At 48.9% G+C, this 24,818-nt stretch overlaps 1 protein-coding gene across 1 annotated transcript in view; it reads right to left on the bottom strand.

Moving 5' to 3' along the window:
• LOC140399244 (hemicentin-1-like) overlaps window positions 1-24,818 on the bottom strand; it is a 492,970-nt gene that overhangs the window by 313,013 nt on the left and 155,139 nt on the right. Inside the window, 8 exon segments of the mRNA XM_072488667.1 lie at window positions 6,619-6,784; window positions 7,572-7,731; window positions 8,684-8,796; window positions 13,700-13,844; window positions 15,553-15,680; window positions 19,115-19,210; window positions 20,854-21,048; window positions 21,181-21,339. Of these exon segments, the coding sequence (XP_072344768.1) occupies window positions 6,619-6,784; window positions 7,572-7,731; window positions 8,684-8,796; window positions 13,700-13,844; window positions 15,553-15,680; window positions 19,115-19,210; window positions 20,854-21,048; window positions 21,181-21,339 (1,162 nt within the window).

Raw genomic sequence — 24,818 nt, 5'->3', positions numbered from 1 at the left:
ACTCATTTACCTTATTCTGAATACTACGAGCATTCAGGTAAAGTACACTTATGCTGGCTTTTTTTTACCTCTGTTCTGAATCTTAACACCTCGATCAGTAACCTCTCCTAAGTTATATTTCCTCTTAACCTTTCTCCTAATTTTCCTTGTCGTTGAACCCATGTCTTCATGTAACAACCTGCCGCGTCGCTTACCATTAATGTTTTCACTTCCCGTTTTATTCCTTTTAGTGTTCCTGGTCCTATTCACTGAGCTCCCCTCAGTCACTGTACCTTATACTGTCACCCTTTTTGATTTTTGACTATGGCTTCTCTGCCTTACACTTTCCCCCTTACTGCCTTTTGTTTCTGTCCCTGTTTTACTACTTTCCAACTTCCTGCATTGGTTCCCATTCCCCTGCCACATTAGTTTAAACTCTCCCCAACAGCTCTAGCAAACACCCCCCTAGGACATCGGTTCCAGTCCTGCCCAGGTGCAGACCGTCCGGTTTGTACTGATCCCACCTCCCCAAAACCGGTTCCAATGCCCCATGAATTTCAATCCCTCCCTCTTGCACCATCTCTCGAGCCACGCATTCATCCTATCTATCCTGACATTCCTACTCTGACTAGCTCGTGGCACTGGTAGCAATCCTGAGATTACTAGGTGCCAGAATAGGTGCCAGAATGTGGCGACTAGGGGCTTTTCACAGTAACTTCATTGCAGTTTTAACGTATGCCTACTTGTGACAATAAAGATTAGTTAAAAAATTAAATTTGCACTTTGTAGAAGTTGAACCGGGTTTGGGGAGTCAAGAGATGAGTTACTCACAGTGCAATCCCCAGAATCTGATTTGCTTTTGCAGCCACAGTATTTAAGGTCTAGTCTAGTTTCTGGCCTTACATACCCAAAGGCACAAGGTAAAGTTGCTTCTTAAATGGGTGCTTCCCCTTTTTCTTACCCCCTGTCATTTTGCCCCCCTCTGCATCTTCTCACATTCTCCCTGCCCCATGTCTATTCCCGTTCTCCAGCCTCTCTGCCCATTCACTTCTCAAATTCTCCTTCTTCTCACGTCCCTAAACCCCACCACCCCCAGAACCACCACCACCACCTCCAACACCAGCTTAATCCTTTTTTCTATTTTCAACTTTCTTCCTCCCCATTTTCTCTCACACTTGCCGAAGTCTCTTTCCTTCCCTTCTCAACCACCCACTTCCCAACACACAACCACCTCCATTCTCTCCCATCTCTTCCCGGTCACTACTCCCCTCCCTACTAAAAAAGTACTTACGTCACTAGGTCCAGTGGTGCAGTGACTGCTTTTAACCTCCAACCTCGCTCTTGCAATTCCCTGGAAAATTTAAGTTCTCCATCTTTCCACCCTCCTCGGGCCACGTTCTAACTGAATTTTCCCCACTCCATCTGTCTCATTCCACATTCCCCCTCCTGTGCCACTCTATTGCATCTCCTCCTGTCTTATTCACACCCCTTAAATCTGCAGCAGCACCTCAGCGCACGTCCAATTATTTTCCACCCTCTGACTTGAAGACCTCACGTTGCCACGACTCTCTTGTGTACAGCAACATGGGAGTCTGACTCGTTAATCTAAAGTCATTCAAAGTCAACCTCTTGCATTCCTCCCATGATATTCCAGATGTCAGGGCAGTGTTTGATCATCTGGATCCATGCTCCGTTCTTCATCAATGGCATTTGTGAACAGGACTTTCCCGCTCTTTTTACGAGCCGCAAACTGTCGTAAGAGGCGGGAGATGAAGTTCTGCGATTGAATGCGAGAGGAGATTTGGAAGAAAAGCCAGGATTCCAGCATGTTAATGCGCAACTCTCAAAGACTCAGGTTGAAGTTAGTGTCACCTTGTTGCATGCTGGAACATCCTGAAAGGGTATTTATTTACCTTAACTAAATTTGGACATGCAGTGCTCAGCACAATATACGTGTAAATGTTACAATCCAGACAGGTAAGGGACATAGAGAGCAAAAAGGACCTTTTAAAAATTATTTTACAGGACGTGAGCTTTGCAGGCTGGGTCGGTATTTATTGTCCATCCCTAAATGCTCTCCATTTCAGAGGGCATTGAGAGTCAATTGCTGTGTATCTGGAGGGAGCCACATGTAGGCCAGACCAGGTAAGGATGGCAGATTTCCTTCCCTAAGGTGGGTTTTCCAGACAATCGTTTCATTTCATTAGATTTATTTAATTCAAATTTCACCATCTGCCATGGTGGGATTCAAACCCATGTCCCCAGAGTATTGCCCTGGGTCTCTGGATTACTACTCCAGTGACAATACCACTACTCCACCACCTCCCTTAAATGGTTCCTTATTTGCGAAAGCCACATGCCAAAACTGTCACCTAATTTGTTATTGAATGGGCAATTTTCACTCGGTGATGGTGTGTGATGCCCTATTTCCCACAGAGCAGGATACTGCACCGTAACAAACACAACACGCACTGCAATAACAATTAAATAATTGTTGTTAACCATTAAAGTAAAATCCAGTCCACAGAAGCATCACATTAAAGTCCCCTAAAGTCACGTAAAGCAGCACACGAGGCTTAAGTTGCATATCCGTTCCAAGTTACATATCCCCTGCCCAAACATCTGTTCCTCTTTAGCTCAGATTTTTTCCATTCTTATACATCAGAGAGCATTTTTCAGGATCTATGCAAGCTTGACAACCTACTGTAGACAATACAGATCATAGCCACATCAACTCTGCCAATTCCGGAAACCTCTCCCCACTTTTAACAAAACCACAGATCATGTTTTCTAATTACAGTCAAACCTGGCATTGTTCGGGTCATTATGCTTAGTGACAAAATGAACTGTAACAAGACATTTTAAATCAACAGATGTTATTTTGTTTACATTATTTTCTTCCCTTCTGATTTTCGTTATGTTCTGTCCCTCCCTTTAGATAGCTCAAAGGCAACTTGCCCATGCCCCCTCTGACAACACTCCTGGTGAAGTGGTGCCCAAGAACAGACCCAGCTGGACTCCTTTACGCCGGATCTGGGGAAAATGCCTGGTCTCCAATCGCCACTCAGGTCGACACCTAAGTCGGGTCAGCATCGGGAGAATCCTGTGCCATCTCGTGATAGCGTCAGCCTTCATTTGTATCGTGCCTTCAATGTTGTAAAACGCCCTACAGGAGGATTCTCAGGCAGACTTTTACAACCAGCCACACAAGGAACTTCATTGAAGTGTTCATTGAACTTCATTGAATCCCAGAGCTGAGGGCCTTGGCTTCTGAAGGCAGAGCAACCTACCTCCTACGAGGAGAATCCAGTCGGGGAAATCAGCTCTCGTAACTTTGAAGCACAATGAAAATCATTCAATTTCAGTGTTTTAATGGTTACAACCACTCGGGCTCCAATCACCTGTGTTGTAACATTCAACACCCTTCGCTGACATTGTCTGCATCACTGAGCAAGGAGTCCCAAGAGTGCATGAAATTCCAAAAATATTGTGCTCTTGAAATGTTCTCCTAGTCATTGCAGAACTTTTCCACATAACTCCAACTGTATGAGCTCAATCGCCATTTTTTCTGGTTGCACAGATTGGTATTTTACAGTTGATCACCTCAAATGTTGCTGAAAAGGGCACTTGATCCATTTCTTCACTTTGGCCAACTTTGTCTAATCCTGTGGGTGCTGTGTGCGTTTGACAGTGAGCCAGAGTGCAGCTCATTTCTCATTACATTCAAATAAACTGCAAGTCCACTTCAGACTACGACACGATGGGCGAGATTTTCCTGCCGCGTTCCACTGGAATTGGGGTGGGACCAGCCGGTAGACTCCGGAAGAGGTCTCCCCCCCGGGATTCCCAATGGTCATTACGCCGCGATGGTAGCGATCTGGATCCTGCCCAGAATGGGCTCTTTTTGTTTTAGCTAAATCCCGCCTAATGTTAGTCAGAATTTTGAGCTCGAAGTAAGGAAGGTTCACACAAGGCAATGGACAGGAAAGTGGAATTAAGTCCGCAATCAGGTCAAACACAATGGTCTTACCAAAGGACGGAGCAGATTTGATGGGCAGAGTGGCCCACACCTGCTCCTATTCTTTATGATCTTGTTACTGAGAGTCAGTGTGTCACACACACGCATGCTCGCTTGTTCGCTGTCTACTCCCACTCTGATATTTCATCTCTATAGCTCTAGTTATACAATTCGCCAGGACACTGGTCCCAGCAGGATCCAGTTAAAGGTTATCCCAATGGAACAGCTTTGTCTTTCCCCTGTATTGGTACCAATGCCTCATGAATCAACACCCATTTCTCCCACACCAATCTTTGAGACATGCTTCCAAATCTCTAATCTCATTTACCCTGTGTCAATTTGCTTGTGGCTCATGAAGTAATCCAGGGATTATTAACCTTGTGGTTCTGCTTTTTAATTTAGTCCATAGCCACTCGTACTCCCTCGGGAGGACCTCGTCCTTAGTCCTACGCATGTCGTTGGTACCCACGTAGACCACGACAACTGGATCCTTCCCCTCCCACTGCAAATTCCTCTCCAGCCCTGAGCACATGTCTTAAACCCTGGCACCAGGTAGGCAACATAGCCTTCAGAGAAAGTATTGCTGGTGTAGTCTGTGTCGGTTTGTTTCTGAATTTTCACGGCAAAGCCTTTTCCAGGGCCTGTCTCTGATATCCTGAGGTAAAGTTCTCAATCATACATTTCACGTTTATCCCAACCATTGAATAAGTTAATTTCTGTATCACATCCTGACGGGGCACAATAATTAGTTTGCTTTCACTACATATATTTTAACTTTACCAGCGGACAGCACTCAATCTTTCAATACTCAGTGAATTACTGCAGCTGCAGAATATCATTTAGAGCACGATTTAACCGGACAAAAACAGAATCGTGTTTCGGGCACGTACAGTGGGATGTTCCTCAGCGAGAACGACACCGCTATTTAACGGGACTTCGCTGGGTTGTTTAAAAATAAATTTAGGCTACCCAATTATTTTTTTCCCAAATTCAGGGGCAATTTAGCGTGGCCAATCCACCTACCCTGCACATCTTTGGGCTGTGGGGGTGAGACCCACACAGATACGGGGAGAATGTGCAAACTCCACACGGACAGTGACCCGGGGCCGGGATCGAACCTGGGACCTCGGCGCTGTGAGGCGGCAGTGCTAACTCAGTGAGGAATGCCACGCCGAGGCCACACTTTAGACATTGGCGGATTGGCCGCCACGATCCTTCCAACCCCCTCAGCTACCCCACTAAGACATCCAGACCCCAACTGCACCCAACTTACCTCTTAGGGGGTCCTCAAGCCCCTCTATACCCACCAATTAAGGGCAAGGCACCCAGTAGCCCAATCCTTGGCACAAGGTGCCAACAGGAGTGCCAGAATACCACCCTTCACAGAGCCCAACCAAACAAGGATCTCTAATGGCCCCTTCGGTACCATTACGATTTGTCCACGTTTAATTTGGACTAGTGCTAAATGGCACCATGGTGACGTGTCCAAGGTGAGGCCGTTAGTTCCCCGGTCCCCAGGAGAATAAGGCTCAGATATAATTAAATGAGCCATTAAATATGTTAATCTGGATCGCGCAACGTTCGGTTGAATCTCGCGAGACATCTCAAGCATCGCAAATCCAGTGAGAGGCCCCTAGCGAGATTCAACGGCCTTGTTATGTCACCAAATCAGGCGAGACGAGGGCCATTAAATCGCACCCATAGCCATTAGAAGAGGGCACGAGAAAATTTGGGGAGTGACGCAAGGGTGTCTTCCACACCCCCAGGAGTTTGCAAAGTGTTCTTCACTTACTTAGGAAACACAGGCGCTGTTATTATGTGTGGTAGTATGCATTAGGGGTCATGTGGGACTGTGAAGTCATGATGTCATTGGCTGACAGATCCCGGGTCCTGGTTGGACGTTGACCTCTAGCTCCGCCCTGAAGGCGGAGTATAAGTACCTGGAGCCCTCCCCCGCAGGTAGTCTACTACTGAACTGCGGGGGAAACAGTCACGCTTGATAAAGCCTCATCGACTTCACTCTATTCGTCTCTCGGAGTCTTTGTGCGCTACATTATGTCAGCAGGAACATGGGCCATTTGGGGGCAACGAGATCCCACAAACAGGAAATGAGTGAATTGTCAGGTGACCTGTTTTGATGATAATGTTTACGACCCGTGCCTGGACAGCTAGTTTGTGATGCAGACGAGGCCAGCAGCGCGGGTTCAATTCCCATACCGGCTCCGCCTTCTCAACCGTGCCCCTCAGGTTAAGGGTTGAATGTTGGCCAAGGGACCAGGAGAACCCCCCGTTCTTAGAATAGTATCACAGAACTTTTTCTATCCACTTCAGCAGGCAGATGGGGCCTCAGTTTAAAGAGTCGTGCTTTAGGCCACATCCCGAAGTAACACTCCCTCCTTTAACCCCACTAAAGTGCCAATTTAGATTATACACTTAAATCCATTATGTGACTTGAATCTCTGACATATTGACTCAAACACAAGACTCCGACCAACGCAACCAACACAAACATTGTAATGAAAGCCATCATTGTGCCAGTAAACTTGCCGTTCTTTGACTTTGAGTGAGGAACTTGCTGCTGTGTGAGCGAGAACTCTTCACTGACTGAACAGATAGATTACCTGGCCGATATAAGTGGCACGAGGCGGGCGTCTTTCTTCCACCTGATGATGGGAGGAGGGGAGCCCTGAACCTCACAGGGTAGCGTCACCTCCATCCCAGCCGTGGCAGTGATTTTGATTGGCTCGTCCAGATTATCAGGGTTCACTCCGTAAATCTTTGGTTTCGCTGCGGAGGGAAGTAAAGTTCAAAATCAGGCCAAGTACTTAATGGCGGCATTTTCCGCAGTTATATTAAATCCATGAGGATTTCCGTTCATCCCATTCATTTTGATCTGTGAGTTTTGTACTCATGCTGAGTCAGTGTCGGAGCGATAAGGGGAGTGGCCGTGAGCAGCGGCCGGAGGGAGGCAGAGGGTGTTTGCAGGCGGGTTGAGGACATGGTGAGTTTGGGGGAGGGGGGGAAGCGGTGTTGGCTCACAGGTAGAGAGGCCAATCACAGCAGGCTTGCTTGAGGGGGAGAGTGGGTGGGACCAAAGGGAAGAACTCCAGATCCTCCTGACCCACAAGCAGTGCTGGAAAGGCAGACACCTCTGAAGCCGACCTTTCATCCCCTCCCTGAAGCTGATGGGCTTCCCAAATCCTGAGAGCAGCATCCCTCAGCCATTAAAAGGGAAGAGTAATATTTGAGGCACTGAACCTTATTTACGTATTTAAATAACTGACACACCTCTGAGAGAGCAGGTTAGGTGCACCCACCCCCTGAACTCACCTCTATTAGAAGCTGACGTGGGTGCACTGGAGATGGGTTTGGGTTGGGGCTTCAGAGTTTGGAAACTTTAATCTACTATTCGCCCCCCTCCCCCAACCCCAAACCCAACGCCCCACCCCCAAGACAACCCCCTACCCTGCAAGACCACTCCCCCTCAGCCAGTCCTTCGCTGAGGGATTTATATAGTTTTAGACAGGTCTGGGTGTGTATATAAGTCTCACTGTAACATCACCGTGTTCCTTACTGTGAACAAACAGCTGCATTTCTCTGCTGGCAAATCCCGCTACGTTGGTCGCAGTGCAGGTGTAGACTCCAGAGTCGCCTGACGACGGAGATGGGATCTGGAGGTTCCCGTTTGCATCAATGGAACGTTGTGGATCGTGTCGAGGCAAGAGTTTTCCTCCCTGGAGAGAACGTTAAAAAACAATGAATCTTTTCAGAAGGACAACGTTTCTAATACTGATCCTCACGGCAGTCCCTTCCCCAACTCTAAGTTTCCTTATCGTGTTGTGTCAGTGCTGGGCGAAAGAGCAGACGGCGACCTCTGTCAACACATTAGCATTGGTTTCTTATTCACTGGTTTCTCATTCACAATGCAGGATGTTGTCCATGAGGCTCTACACTCCAGTGGTGAATCCGTTATCAGGTGGTGCTTTGTGAAGTCAGTCGCACACCAGCCAGCAACACGTTGTCACATCGGCTTACCAGGTCATGGACAGCTTCTGCACATTAAGCTTTCTGTTCCAAGGAGCATTGTGTCCAATAACTGATGTGTAGGGTCCACAATGCCATCAGTTTGTCAACATTTGGATGGTCCATAATCACCAGGAGAACTGCCTGTCTGCTGTTCCCTGCAGTCCACTCGAATAAGACCATCGTAGGACTGCCTACTGGAGAGAGGATAGAGAAACTCCACAGGGGCAGAGGAGGGACTCTCTGTTTAATCTGCTTTCAAGTCCCAGAGGAACACACCTGACCATTACTGAACACCCACTAAAGTATTCAATTCTTAGTGCTCAGCACGGGATCAGGATTACCTGTATTGAGCACTCCACTACTTTTCCTACCCAGTCTCCACACTCCCAGATCAGGGAAATCTCACACATTAGTGTTAACCTTCCCAACTGCAGTGAAAGAAGTCCCAACTTCTTAAGCCTGTCTTCAAACTGAAAATGTCCCTTAGGGGCAGCATTATTGTGAAGCTGCACCTTTTCCATTGCTTCTATATCCTTCCCATAATGAGACAGTAATGCATGCAGCACAGTTTATAGGGTTCAGTCTCGTTTCCATAGTAACCTACTTTTGGACCCTGTGAGTTGACTATATATCAGACAGGGCCCTGTGGCTAGGTCGTACCTTGGACCAGATGAGTGTTGGTTTAGGAGAACCGCTGGATTCACACAACAGAGTGACAGACATCCCCTCATCAGTGATGTAAACAATATGTCCAGATTTAATTGACGGAAGTACTAGATATAAAAAAATGACACATGGTGAAAAAGGTCAACATACACGGAAGCAAACTGATAATATTAATAATTTATCATTTGCACCAATATTCTGCGTTTTCTTTCCCGAGCAATCAGTCTCCCTGTGCCCGCCTTTCCTTACTGACTCCAAAATAGCACGCGCAATTCAGCGGCCTCTTTGCGCCCGACTTGGAAGCCTCTCGCGAGATTTGCGACACTCGGAGCCTCTTGCGAGATCGACTGGAATCTCGGGAGGCGTCGCAATCGGGATCTCGCCCCCACTGGGCAACTAGATATAGAAATCTTTCAGGTGAATCGGTGGAGACCCAGAAGATGCAGGGGACGGCATTAAAGGAGGCGCGGCAGAAAGCCTCTGATAATGAGGATGAGATCCTGGGCCTGGCGGTCAAAGTGGAGGCGCATCTTCGAGTTTACATCGCAACGGCCCCGTGTCTTTTATATATTTTCTATAATTATAAATTTGTCCGATGTGGAAAAGGCTTGTATCCTGCTGGTGTTTAGAAGAGGCGACTTGATTGAAGCCTTTAAGATCCTGAGGGGTACTGACAGGGTGGATGTGGAGAGAAGGTTTCCTTTGGTGGGAGACATTGGAACTAGGGGACACTATTTAAAAATACGCGGCCACCCATTTAAAACGGAGATGAGGCAAAAAAATATTCTCTCAGGGGATTGTGATCTTTGGAACTTTCTTCAGGAGAAGGCAATGGAAGCAGAGCGTTTGAATAGTTTTACGGTAGAGGTAGATAGATTCTTGGTAAGAAAAGGGGTGAAAGGTTAACGGGCTGTAGGCGGGCTGCAGATTTGTGATTATTATCAAGTCAGACATGATTTTACTTAATGGCAGATCAGGCTGAAGGGGCTGAATGGCCAACTCTTGTTCCCCTCAACCACCCTCTGAATTTGTCTCCCTCCTTTGTGGTTGAAGTAATGAAATTAAATGAAATGAAAAAAATGAAAAGTGAAATGAGACTTCCGGTTGCGGCTATGCCTGGGGAGGTCGCACGGTCGGCAGCTCCTGCCGAGAACGGACTTTTGGGCCCTTTAAAGGAGCCCCAGTGGCACTTGGACGACGATTCCCGGTGTGGGAAGGAAGCAGTGAGGTTCCCCCAGCACTGTATGGAGTGGACCAGGAATGGGGCGGTTAAAAAAGTGGCACTAGAGAAGAGAGGAGAACGGGCGTGAAAAAGCAAGATGGCGGCGGGTGGAGACCAGGCAGCGTGAGCTCAGTGGTCTCGGGAGCAGCAGGAGTTTTTGATAAGCCACTTTGCGGAATTGAAGTCGGAGATGTTGGCCCCTATGAAGGCGTCGATTGAAAGGCAGGTGGAGACCCAGAAGATGCAGGGGACGGCATTAAAGGAGGTGCGGCAGAAGGCCTCTGATAATGAGGATGAGATCCTGGGCCTGGCGGTCAAAGTGGAGGCGCACGAGGCGCTGCACAAAAAATGGCAGGAGAAGTTCGAGGACTTGGAGAATATGTCGAGGATGAAGAACCTGCGGATTCTGGGTCTCCCTGAGGGCGTGGAGGGGTCGGATGCTGGGGCGTATGTGGCTACGATGCTGAGTACGCTGATGGGCGCGGGAGCCTTCCCGAGGCCCCTGGAGCTGGATGGGGCACACAGGGTCCTGGCGAGGAGGCCGAGGACAAATGAGCCGCCGAGGGCCGTGGTGGTGAGGTTCCACCGCTTCACCGACAGGGAGTGTGTCCTGCGATGGGTGAAGAAGGAGAGGAGCAGTAGGTGGGAGAATGCTGAAATCCGCATCTATCAGGACTGGAGTGCAGAGCTGGCCAAGAAGCGGGCAGGGTTCAACCGGCGCAAGGCGGTTCTCCACGGAAAGGGGTGACGTTCGGGCTGTTACAGCCTGCGCGGCTGTGGGTCACGTATCAGGATCGGCACCACTATTTTGATACGCCGGATGAGGTGTGGACCTTTATCAAAAATGAGAAGTTGGACTCAAATTAATGGTTTGCAGCATGTTATTGGGGAAGCTGAGGAGTGGGAGGGGGCGATGTTTTTTCTTTATGTGGGCTTGTTTGGGGGGGGGGGGGGGTTGTCCCCCGCGTTTTCTTGGGGTTGTGTGGGCCTGTGGCCCTGGGCCTTCGGGGATTGGGGCGAGGCTGCAGGTGGAAGGAGCAGCGCCACAGGGGGCGGGGGCGGCCCAGGCAGGGAGCGCGGGCTTTTACCCGCGGAAAGGGGGCGGGGCCCGAGGCGGGGGGGTGGGGGGGGCGGTACTGGCTTGGTGTCCACATTGGTGTATAGGGGGGATAGAGTGGGGGACTTTGGTCACCCCACTTTAGTGGGGGGAGGGCTGGAGACTTTGAGAAGGAATCCAATAGAGGGGATCGGAGACAGAGGAGGGAGTCCAGAAACTGGAGGGGGCTGGCTCGGGGGGGGAGGAGCATCGGGGTTCACTGTATGCGGTTGACCTGCTCCTGTACATTGCGGATCCGGTGGAGGAGATGGGGGAGGTCATGCAGACCCTTAGGGAGTTTGGAGACTTCTCGGGATATAAGCTCAATGTGGGGAAGAGCGAGCTGTTTGTGGTGCATGCGAGGGGCCAGGGAAAGAGGTTGGAGGAGCTACCACTCAAGATGGCGGAGAGGAGTTTTCGGTATTTGGGCATCCAGGTGGCTAAGAGTTGGGGGGTCTTGGATAAGCTCAATCTGGCACGGCTGGTGGACCAGATGGAGGAGGACTTCAGGAGGTGGGACATGTTGCCACTCTCCCTGGCGGGTAGGGTGCAGTCCGTTAAGATGACGGTCCTCCCTAGGTTCCTGTTCGTCTTTCAGTGCCTGCCCATTCTCATCCCCAAGGCCTTCTTTAAGCGGTTAAACATGAGCATTATGGGATTTGTGTGGGCAAATAAGACCCCGAGGGTTAAGAGGCTGTTCTTGGAGCGCAGTCGTTTGAGGATTTGGGGGCAGTGGAGACGGCAAAGGCGGGAGGTAGAGGCCTCAGTCTGGGTGCCGATACGGGACAACCATAGGTTCGTTCCAGATAGGATAGACGGGGGTTCCTAAGCTGGCACCGGGCGGGAATTAAAAGGATGGGGGATTTATTCATCGATGGAACTTTTGCCAGTCTGAAGGCGTTGGAGGAGAAATTTGGGTTGCCTCTGGGAAATGCCTTTAGGTATATGCAGGTTCGGGCGTTCGTGAGAAAGCAGGTAGTGGAATTCCCGCTGCTGCCTGCCCGGAGGATACAGGATAGGGTGGTCTCGGGCGGGTGGGTAAGGGATGGCAAGGTATCGGACATATACCAGGAGCTGCAGGAGGTGGAGGAAGCCTCGGTGGAGGAGCTGAAGGGCAAGTGGGAGGAGGAGCTGGATGAGGGCCTGTGGGCTGATGCCCTGGGCAGGGTCAATTCCTCCTCATCTTGCGCCAGGCTGAGCCTGATTCAGTTTAAGGTGGCGCACCGGGCGCATATGACAGTGGCGAGAATGAGTCAGTTCTTTGGGGTGGAGGACGGTGTGTGAGGTGTTCAGGGAGCCCAGCAAACCATGTCCATATGTTCTGGGCATGCCCGGCACTTACAGGATTCTGGAAAGGCTTTGCAAAGGCTATGTCCAAGGTCTTGGACACTCGGGTAAAACCGAGCTGGGGGAATAGCGATATTTGGTGTATCGGACGATCCGGGAGCGCAGGAGTCGAAAGAGGCCGGAGTTCTGGCCTTTGCCTCCTTGGTAGCCCGGCGAAGGCTCTTGTTAATGTGGAGGGACACGAAACCCCCAAGTGTAGAGGCTTGGGTCAGTGACATGGCGGGATTTCTCAGGTTGGAGAAGATAAAGTTTGCCTTGCGAGGGTCCTTGCAGGGGTTCTCCAGGCGGTGGCAACCGTTCCTTGACTTTCTCGTGGAACGCTAGGTGGAGGTCAGCAGCAGCAACCCGCGGTGGGGGGGCTGATTTCTTTTTCATTTTGTAAGGGGGGATGCCCCATTTTGCTTTGAGAAGGGTGTTAAATTGTTAATCGTTTAGAGGGTTAAGTTGTTCTGTTTTGTTGGCACATTGCCCTGTTTTCTTTGTACTATTTTCCTTTTTGGAGTGTTTTGTAAAAATTATTGAAAAACCTTGAATAAAAACATTTTTTTAAAAAGAAAAATGAAATGAAATGAAAATCGCTTATTGTCACAAGTAGGCTTCAAATGAAGTTACTGTGAAAAGCCCCGAGTCGCCACATTCCGGCGCCTGTTCGGGGAGGCTGGTACGGGAATTGAACCGTGCTGCCGGCCTGCCTTGGTCTGCTTTCAAACCCAGCGATTTAGCCCTGTGCTAAACCAGCCCCAATGCAGCAATTCAGTGCTTCCCTTGTTTGAGGTTGATGTTGGTAATCATTGAGACAGAGGAATCCGGACAGTCAATATTAAGCCCTGATGCGGTCAGTATTTTTCCTCAGTCCAGTTTCTGCTCTGACTCTCTTCAGCCATCACCAGTTACAATGGCGGCAGCTACAGAAGTCACCGGAACTCATCCAATGCCACCAGAGTCCGGCTGTGCAAGGGAGCAGCCTCGTGAATACAGGACCACTGACCATGTAAACGAGAGTTCCTCTGGTTCAGCCAGGGAGCAGAACTCCAGAGGAGGTAATCCAGATGAAAAGCCCCATCCGTACCTCCAGGGAATTGTTTCCAGAGGTCCTCTCCAGGTTAAATATGAAACCTTGCTGTCAAAATCCTACAGTGGAGCGAGAGGCACTTCGAAGCACCGGTTACGAGCTGAATGGATTCCTATCTGCGCACAGGATGTGAAACTTAAGTAGGAGGACAGCATATCGATCATCCCAATCGACCCCCGTACCTGGCAATACCGTCAGCAGATATGCGTAGGCCACAATGAAACTGGAAACCGTTGTAAAAATAATCGCTGTGTCTCGCTCCACCCTACTCACCTTGGACGTACACGGTGATGGTCTTATTAACAGATCCCACCACATTTCTGATGGTGCACATGTATCTCCCTGCATCTCCTTGCTCTGCTCTCTCAATATGGAAACTGCCGTCACTTCGGATGGACAGGCGCCTGTCCAAACTTAGCTGCAGGGAGGGAATACAGAATGAGCTCACTGAGAGGAAAATTCTCGAAGAGATGAAGAATTATATTACTTACACACACTCAGCGCTGAGTTTGGCAGCTTTAGATTGCGACCTTTCTCCTCCATCTTAAACCCTCTTTTTAAAAATATCCCATACATGTAATGCCTCAATGCAAACCCCCCCCCCCACCCCCCACCCCTCCCACAGCAGGCCATCTGTCTTTTGTTCTCTCCCAGCTACATTTTCTCACACATTCTCCCTCTCTTCAGTTCTGATGAAGAGCCGAAAGGACTGGAAACGTTAACTCGGCCTTCTCTCCTGCCAGGTGCTGCTGGACCTGCTAGGTTTTTCCAGCGTCCTCTGTTCTTGTTTCAGATTCCAGCATCCGCTGTATTTTGCGAATGATATTCCTCTCTTTGTCGTCAGTGGCGCAGGGCAAGTTTCTGTTTTTCTTCTGTTTGCTTTTCCAGTTCTCCCTCCCCCTGTTTTTACTTCCTCTGGCAATATGCTGACTCCTCCCGCCAGCCAGTCCTGGCATCTCATTCAACATCCGAGACTGGTTCCTAATCTGGTCGTCCAACCAGCTGACCACAGACGGTCTCTGAGCTGAATTTCCTGCCCCGACCCACACGGCAACTTTCCAATGGGTCTCACTACACAGTATTCAGGAACAAGAATCGAAACTCGCTCTCCCTTCCCCTGGCCTGATCTGTCAGAGGGTAATTGGAGCATTAGTTGCCCCAGTTGAGGTAACAATCGCAGGCCATTCCTTGACTGCGTTTGCTAAGGCGTTGTTTAATTTTGGTTCGGCAATTGCTTATTTTCTTAATACATTGTTTTTGAAGTTGAGTTTGAAGTTGCGCCAAACCTCGGGTGGGATTCTCCTGCACCTTCAGGGGCTAGGCCCGCCCCGCCGTGTTGGTGCCCCACCGGCCTGGCACCATGCCAACCGACGCCGAATGGCCTCCGCCAGCCGGCGCGAGTTGGCGCATGTGCGTGAGCGCCAGCGCATGCTGCCACCATCCCTGCGCATGCACACAAGAAATCACTTCCGCACCGGGAATGGCGGATGACCACGGCCTCCGGTGCGGAAGGAATAGAGTGCCCCCACGGCACAGGCCCTCCCGCGGATCGGTGGGCCCCGACCGCGGGCCAGGCCACCGTGGAGGCACCTCCCGGGGCCAGATCCCCCCGCGACCCCCCCAAGAACCCCGGAGCCCGCCCGCCCCGCCAGGTCCCGCTGGTAAGGGACCAACTCCAATTTACGCCGGCGGGATCGGCATAGAACGGGCGGGACGTCGGCCCATCGCGGGCCGGAGAATCCGGGCAGCCCTGGGGCCCATTGAGTCGCGCAGGACCCCGCCATTCTCCGAGGCGGGCGGCGCGACTCACGCCGGGCCGGTTTTTGGGGGTGGGAGAATTGGGAGGACGGCGGGGGCGGGATTCACGCCGACCCCCGGCGATTCTCCCACCCGGCGGAGGTTCTCTTTCAGAAATGTGCCCTCGAGTGAGAAAAAAATGGAAATACGCCCCTCCCACAGGTGGAAAGGCTGGACAAGGCAACTCTGAAGGACATGGGCAGCAGATACTTGGGATCACCAACACCTCCACGCTTCCCTCCGAGTCACACAACATATCTGACTTGGAACTCTATGAAGGCGCAAAGAGAAAGCCCCGAGATAGGAATGGTCTTGAAGAGTATACTCACCAGCTGGTTATCTTTTAACCAGTAACGTTCTGGGAAGGGGTTACCAGCCAGGACCACGCAAGGTAATGTCAGAGACCGGCCCTCCAGCACATTGACAACTGAAATGCTTTCCACCACTTCAGGGGCAACTTTGGACAAGAATAGAAGGATCAAATCGGACGTGAACAATTTAGTGTTTCACTTCTTATTGAACAGTTTGCTTTGATCAATAACACCCAGGGTCACATCCAGAAGGGAAGAAGGTTGATTTTATTCCACATTTCCTTCTGCAGGGCCTCACATTGATCCCTATCATTCTTTCTGGTTGTATCACAGCTTGATACGGATCCTGCTCTGCCCAAGACCGCAGGAAACTACAAAAGGTTGTGAATGTAGGCCAATCCATCACGCAAACCAGCCTCCCCTCCATCGACTCTGTCTATAATTCCCACTGCCTCGGAAAGGCAGCCAGCATAATTAAGGACCCAACGCACCCCGGACATACTCTCTTCCACCTTCTTCCGTCAGGAAAAGGAGACCAAAGTTTGAGGTCGCGTCCCAACTGACTCAAGAACAGCTTCTTCCCTACTGCCATCAGACTTTTGAATGGACCTACCTCGTATTAAGTTGAGCTTTTCACTACACCTTGCTATAACTGTAACATTTGCAGTCTCTCCTTCCTTCCCTATGTACGGTATGCATTGTTTGTACAGCGTGCAAGAAACAATACTTTTCACTGTAGACTAATTCATGTGACAATAATAAATCAAATCAAAATGGCATCGCTTCATACGACTAAAAATGGCTTATTGAGATAGCCTGAACAAAAAGGGGATGGTGGTTTGGAAAGATTATCAGCAGCTATTTTATTTTAATAAAAATCTAGGTATTTACTCAAAGGAGGAATGTGGATGCAACGAAAACTGCGTGGCTGAGCATTCTAACATGGAGTATCGAGCATGCCTTGTGAATCAAACAGCAGTCTAAATGTTTGGTTTGAGAGAAATGCATGTGGAAGTGTAAAATGTCTCAATGGTATAAAAAGGAGCCAGGAATGGCTATGTTGTCAGGCCCATTTTGTGCACACAGTCACTAAAATCTGCCGCAGCCCCATCAGAATTCTGCTGTCATTCAATCAGATTTTTCCAATTGCCAGGACAAATGGAAAAGGCAGAACGGGTTAGAACAGATTCACAACAGGCAGAAACCTCCTCCTCCTCATCCAGCACAAAATCTGGGGCGAGATTCTCCACTCCCGCGCCAGTTGGGAGAATCGCCTGGGCCGCCAAAATTTCCCGGGACGCCGGTCCGACGCCCTCCCGCGATTCTCCCAAGCGGCGGGAACGGCCCCGTCGAATTCCGCGGGCCGCAGGCCGGAGAATCGCCGGAGACACCCAAAATGGCGATTCTCCGGCACCCCAGCTATTCTCAGGCCCGGATGGGCCGAGCGTCCAGGCCAAAACGGCGGGTTCCCCCCGGCGCCGTCCACACCTGGTCGCTGCCGTCGGGGACAGCGCGGGAACGCTGGGGGGGGGGGGCCTGCGGGGGGAGGAGGGGGGATCCTGCACCGGGGGGTACCTCAAATGTGGCATGGCCCGCGATCGGTGCCCACCGATCATCGGGCCGTCCTCTCTGAAGGAGGACCCCCTTCCTTCCTCGGCCCCGCAAGATCCGTCCGCCATCTTCTTGCGGGGTGGACTCAGAGAGGACGGCAACCACGCATGCGCGGGTGACGCCAGTTATGCGGCGCCGGCCGCATCATCTATGCGGCGCCGCCTTTACGCGGCGACGAGGCCTGGCGTGTGTAGATGACGCGGCCCCGATCCTAGCCCATTGTCGGGGCCTGAATCAGTCGGGAACGGGCCGTTTTGCGCCGTCGTGAACCTCGACGGCGTTCACGACGGCGTGGGCACTTCGGCGCGGGAGTGGAGAATCCCGCCCCTGGTCTTTCTTTCCTGAGCATGTGGAATAAATATACCACGAGAGGCGAAGAATAACAGCTAGGACATGTTGTGTTATGTACTCTGGGATGACACAGGCTGCAACTCGATGCAGCTTTGACCAAAAGATACTCCAGACTTTCAAGTAAGTTCAATGTGATTTATTGAACCATTAGCACAGTTCTCTATGAGTTCGACTCTCCTGCTAATCTTGCTGTAGTAACTCAGTCTAACTAACCAGTCTGCTCTAAGCCACGCGGTGGGTGTGATGCTTCTGATCTGCCCCTGTCCTACTCTCTAAGTGTCGCCTGTGGAAAGAGACAGAGCATGTGTGCCCTGTCCTTATATATGGGTTGTGTAATGCCCCCTTGTGGTAGTGTCATCTCTGTGTGTCTAGACTGCCCATTGGTCGTGTCCTATTCTATGCGTGCATTAGCTGTATGTCTGCATGTCATGACGTCTATGGTGCTCCCTCTAGTGTTTACTTAGTCGTACTGTATTTACATTAACCGCTTGTGTATTTACAGTGATGCATATCACCACATGACACTCTGTAATGATATCCCCAGGCTAGACATGGTATACTCAAGTGCATAGAATCCCTACAGTGGAGAAGGAGGCCATTCAGCCCATCGGGTAGCTTCAACCCTTCGACAGAGGACCCCATCTAGGCCCACTGCCTGCCCTATCCCCATAGCCCCACCTATTCTGCACAACTTTGGACACTAAGGGACAATTTAGCATGGCCAACCACCTAACCTGTACATCTTTGGACTTTGGGAGGAAACCGGAGCACCCGGAGGAAACCCACACAGACACTAGGAGAACGTACAAACTCCACACAGACAGTCGCCCAAGACTGGAATTGAACCCGGGTCCCTGGCGCTGTGAGGCAGCAGTGCTAACCACTGTGCCGCAGCGTGGAGCTCCACTTGTATTGCTCTGACTACACCCCTTAAGACTCTAAACTCTGCCGTCACCACTTAGTTTGAACATTACGTGGATATTTCGTCAACCAATCAATAGAAAGATGCAAGAATCATGGGAAAGGTGCAGTGCAGGTTCACTGGGACTTCACCAGGCACTAGGGTTTGGATTCTCCGCTGTCGGGATTCTCCATTTTGACGGCAGCCTGGGTGTTTCCCGATAGCGTGGGGCTGCCCCATAATGGGAAACCCCATTGACCAGCCAGCAAATCGGAAAATCCCGACGGCGTGCCGTACCAGAAATCTGGCTCAACGGGACGGAGAAACCCGCCCAGGAGCTTTCAGTCAGAAAGAAAGACTCAAAATGTTCAGGGTTTCCTGGGAGAGGCTTTCAAATCGCATTAAGATGAATAGTGAAAACCCGTTTCCACTGGTCAGTGGGGTGGGAATAATGAGACATAAATTTAAGGCAATCCCGAAAGTCATGAAAAGTGAGGGTGTGGAAAAACCCTTCCAAGAGAAGTTGGTTCAGATGTGGAAATCCCCATCAGAAAAAGCAGCGGACAAAAAATCTCCTTAACAGAATTAGACAATTGTTTGAAAAAGAGAAATGTTAAAAGAAATAGGGAACACACTGAGTTGGATTGGGTCACTCATGCGAGGAAAAGGCACAGCCCTAATGTGCCTGTTTCTGGATTGTACGATCCTGTGACTCACCAAGGCCAATGATGGTCAGTGTTACCTCTGCACGGATTACTCCAAACTGGTTCTGCGCCTCGCACACATACCTGGCTTCATCATCCAACCACACACCTGGAAAAAGGTAAAGACGAGATGTAAGCCAGTAACATCTGGGGGAAAGGAAGCGGGGAGAAGTGGGCTGACTCATGCCAAGTCAATGCTTTAATCTATAGCTACTAGTACGCAGAATTAAACAAAATTGTGTCTCTGTGCACCTTCGCATTGTCTGGCCACATTTTAATGAGAATAAGTGTGCGTGGATTGAATCAACATTCCAGATTATGTGAATTTTTTATTTTTTATTTGTGTTTTGACCACGGTGTTTCCTAGAGAACGGGACTATTCAACAAGACATTGTATATGAATTTACGGACTCTGGGTCGCAATACAAACTGCACTGTACTGCAGGGATAAAAATCTGTCAGATGTAAAGGTCCTACATGAGGTGAGGTTGAGCAGTTGCAGTTCACTGTCTTTATTTCACTCCCTCTCCCACTGCATGGGAATATGGAAATTCAATTTCCATTGTCAAATGAGTGTGGGAGAGCAGCCCTGTGAAATACCTCCACTGTAGCAACAGTGGGTGCTTTGCGGCAATATTTCTGGAATGTTTATGAATTAAGAATCTATGGGAACTGTTGCTTGAAAAAGGCGTTTAATTGTGAATCTAAGTTTAAATCTTTTGGGAAATGTTGGAAGGTTAATTTTGGACATGCAGGCCACCATGATGACATTCCCTAGCACTCATTGGCCAAACTTTCAGCTCTGGGCGCACAGCTCCACTGCCTTGCTGATACCTTGGGAGAGCTGAAGGCTAAGGGAGTTATCCCCAATGAAAAGTCTGGAGTGGACTGATCAATAAAAGTGACATCTTTTTGGCAACAAAGCTGGTGCCAAAGGTGGTACTTTGCAATACTTTGGACTGAACCGCGGAGGGCGAGAGGGAGCCCCTGGCACTTCCACAGCCTGGGATCTCCATTAATCATTCCCAACCTTGCTGTCTGGAGTAGGCACTCCAGTTTCACTGCAGAGTATAATTTTCTATGTTTATCCTTTATTCTGTAATAAACATTTACTTCACTATAAAATCATCACAAGTAGTTGGGGACATATTTTCATCATTTTAGAACCGCTCCTCATAATATCCAAATTGCAACGACAGCGGTTTCAAATTTCCCCTTTGGGCTGTGGGAAGCTCGGCCTTTACCATCAGCTGTGCCGTCACAGTGACCCGTCACACTCCATCTGGCTCAGTAGTGCTGGGAGTTTAGAGAGTCTGTTCAACAAGTGGCTGGGACGCATGCACCAGGCAAACAAACAAAAGTAAGAGAAAGAAAGAAGATCCAATTCTCCCTCGGCAAACTGGAATATCAGGACCATGTGCATGGGAATGACGGACAGCCTCCAGCTGGTCCATAATACGCACAAGACAAGGAATTGATAGGCTGAACATTGACGTTGCATCCGTACAAGAGACCAGGCTAGCTGAGAGCGGATAACTAAAAGACAAATATTACATGTTTCGTTTTTGTGCAAGTGTTTTTTGATTGGTGTGGCTGTTTTACTTGCGCATTCATTGAACGATGGTAGATGTTTATCACGGAAATAGGCGGACATGTGAGTGTTTGCAGGTAAAATAGCATCACCTTAGCCATACCTGTAGCTCATCTGCATTTTCTATTAGACAGTGCTATTGTAGACCTCCCTGAACTTACTCTCTATGAACAAGCTGCCCGTCTTCAGTTGGCTCATGAAACTCATTGAATCAGCTTTGGCAAAGATGTGTCGTCCGTCTATTCGTTGCCAGGTGACCTGGGGAGCAGGGTCCCCGACTGCACTGCAAGGCAACGTCACGTTCTGACCAATAGTCACGGAGACATCAGAGGGGGTCTCGGAGAACCGAGGGGCAGCTGAGAAAAGGGAGGAAGGAATACGTCAGAGGCAGCTCCCCAAGCTTGGAGACATCTTGAATTCACGATGACACAAGGCCAACAGAGAACCGGTTTGTGATAAGTTTTCAAAATGTGCAGATCGTAACTTACAACCAACATCTAACATAACCATGGCAGAGGAGGTGCCTGCCTCATTGCTTGCCACGCAGGTATACTCTCCAGCATCCGTCTCCTGCACCTCCTTAATCTCCAGCGTACCATCAACTGGGTCAACCTCTGCAAATGGGACCAGGGTCATCTCTAGATCACCTGCTCAGAAATACAAGTCAGTGTCATTATTGTACAGAAATTTAGTTTTATATAAAATAAACACTTCTGAGCTGAATACTGTTGCGTTGCAAATATTTAGATGGGGGGGGGTTGGATCTTAACCCTCCCAGAACCTGACACCACAAGCCGGGAATGACTCTCGCTCTGCTCCTCAACCGTTCCACCAATGGGAACAGTTTCTCCCTGTCGACTGCTCCAGAGTACCATACATTGCTGCTCCAGAATTCCATACTGCCGTGTTGACCTAAGTAATACTGTACTTCCGGATTGCTTGAGTAATACTGTACTCCAGATTGGCCTGGAGTAACATTGTACTCCAGATCGGAGTAATACTGAATTCCTGGATTGACTCTGAGTAATACAGCACAGCCAAATTGACCCCGAGCAACACTGTACTCCTGGATTGACCCAGAGTAATGCAGCATTCTTGGATTGACCGAGTAATACTGTACTCCCAACTGATCTGAGTAATACTGCACACCCAGCTTGAGACTGAGTAATACTGTGCCCCCGGATATACCCTGAGTAAAAGTCTACTCCAGATTCTTCCTGAGTAATACTGTACTCCGAGATTGACCCTGAGTAATACTGTGCCCCCAGAAATATCCTCAGTAAAAGACTACTCCAGACAGATCCTGAGAAATATTGTGCTCCGGGATTGACCCCGAGTAAGTCTACTCCAGATTGATCATTGAGTAATTCTGCACATCCGGATTGACCCTGTGCAATATTGTATTTCCAGATTTACCCTGAGTAAAAGTCTACTCCAGATTGACCCTGAGTAATACTCTACTCCGGATTGACCCTGAGTAATACTATAATCCCGTATTGACTTTAAGTAATATTTTCTCTCAGATTGACCTGAGTAATACTGTTCCCGAGTAATACTGCCCACACAGAATGACCTGAGTAATACTATACTCCAAAATTGACCCGGAGTAATACTGTACTCCCAAATTGACCAAGTAATACTGTACTCCCACATTGATGCTGAATACTACTGTATTCCCAGTTTGACCCTGATAATACTTTACTCGCAGATTGATCCGGAGTAATACTGTACTCCCAGATTGATCCTGAGAAAGATTGCACATGCAGATTGATCCTGCGTAATAATGTGCTCCCAGATTGATCCTGAGTTATACTGTAATCCCAGATTGATTATAAATAATACTGTAGTCCCAGATTGATCCTGAGTAAGAGTGCACACCCAGATTGATCCTGAGTAATACAGTACTCCCAGATTGATCCTGAGTAATGCTGTACTCCCAGATTGATCCTGAGTAATACAGTACTCCCACATTGATCCTGAGTAGTACTGTACTCCCACATTGATCCTGAGTAATACTGTACTCCCAGATTGATCCTGAGTAAGATTGCACACGCAGGCTGATCCTGAGTAATACTGTACTCCCAGATTGATCCTGAGTAATACTGTACTCCCACATTGATCCTGAGTAATACTGTATTCCCACATTGATCCTGAGTAATACTGCACTCCCAGATTGATCGTGAGTAAGATTGCACACCCAGATTGATCCTGAGTAATACTATACTCCCAGATTGTTCATGAGTAATACAGTACTCCCAGATTGGTCATGAATAATACTGCACTCCCAGATTGATCCTGAGTAATACTATACTCCCACATTGATCCTGAGTAATACTGCACTCCCAGATTGATCCTGAGTAAGACTGCACACCCAGATTGATCCTGAGTAATACCATACTCCCAGATTGTTCATGAGTAATACTGTACTCCCAGATTGATCATGAATAATACTGTACTCCCAGATTGATCCTGAGTAATACTGTACTCCCAGATTGATCCTGAGTAAGATTGCACACCCAGATTGATCCTGAGTAATACTGTACTCCCAGATTGATCCCGAGTAAGATTGCACACCCAGACTGATCCTGAGTAATACTGTACTCCCAGATTGATACTGAGTAATACTGTACTCCCAGATTGATCCTGAGTAATACCGTACTCCCAGATTGATCATTAATAATGCTGTACTCCCAGATTAATCTTGTGTATGACTGTACTCCCAGATTGGTCATGGTTAATACTGTACTCCCAGATTGTTCCTGAGTATTACTGTACACCCAGATTAATCCTGAGTAATACTGTACTCCCAGATTGATCCTGAGTAAGATTGCACACCCAGATTGATCCTGAGTTATACTGTACTACCAGATTGATCCTGAATAATACTGTGCTCCCAGATTGATCCTGAGTAAGATTGCACACCCAGATTGATCCTCAGTAATACTAAACTCCCAGATTGATCCTGAGTAATACTGTACTCCCAGATTGATCCTGAGTAATACTGTACTCCCAGACTGATCCTGAGTAATACTGCACTCCCAGATTGATCCTGAGTTAGATTGCACACCCAGAGTGATCCTGAGTAATACTGTACTCCCACATTGATCCTGAGTAATACTGTACTCCCACATTGATCCTGAGTAATACTGTACTCTGACATTGATCCTGAGTAATACTGTACTCCCAGACTGATCCTGAGTAATACTGTTCTCCCACATTGATCCTGAGTACGATTGCACACCCAGAGTGATCCTGTGTAATACTGTGCTCCCAAATTTATCCTGAGTAATACTGTACTCCCAGATTGATCCTGAGTAATACTGTACTCCCAGATTGATCCTGAGTGAGATTGAACACCCAGAGTGATCCTGAGTAATACTGTACTCCCACATTGATCCTGAGTAAGACTGCACACCCAGAGTGATCCTGAGTAATACTGTGCTCCCACATTGATCCTGAGTTTGATTGCACACCCAGAGTGATCCTGAGTAATACTGTGCTCCCACATTGATCCTGAGTACGATTGCACACCCAGAGTGATCCTGTGTAATACTGTGCTCCCACATTGATCCTGAGTAATACTGTACACCCAGATTGATCCTGAGTAATACTGCACTCCCAGATTGATCCTGAGTGAGATTGCACACACAGAGTGATCCTGAGTAATACTGTACTCCCACATTGATCCTGAGTAAGACTGCACACCCAGAGTGATCCTGAGTAATACTGTGCACCCACATTGATCCTGAGTTAGATTGCACACCCAGAGTGATCCTGAGTAATACTGTGCTCCCACATTGATCCTGAGTACGATTGCACACCCAGAGTGATCCTGTGTAATACTGTGCTCCCACATTGATCCTGAGTAATACTGTACACCCAGATTGATCCTGAGTAATACTGCACTCCCAGATTGATCCTGAGTGAGATTGCACACCCAGAGTGATCCTGAGTAATACTGTACTCCCACATTGATCCTGAGTAATACTGTACTCCCACATTGATCCTGAGTAATACTGTACTCCCAGATTGATCCTGAGTAATACTGTACTCCCACATTGATCGAGTAACACAGTACTACCAGATTGATCCTGAGTAATACTGCACTCCCAGATTGATCCTGAGT

The sequence above is a fragment of the Scyliorhinus torazame genome, chromosome 22, assembly GCF_047496885.1.
Source record: "Scyliorhinus torazame isolate Kashiwa2021f chromosome 22, sScyTor2.1, whole genome shotgun sequence".
Classification (NCBI taxonomy): Eukaryota; Metazoa; Chordata; class Chondrichthyes; order Carcharhiniformes; family Scyliorhinidae; genus Scyliorhinus; species Scyliorhinus torazame.
Note: the sequence above shows the minus strand (reverse complement) of the source record. Positions and strands in the feature narration are given on the sequence as shown.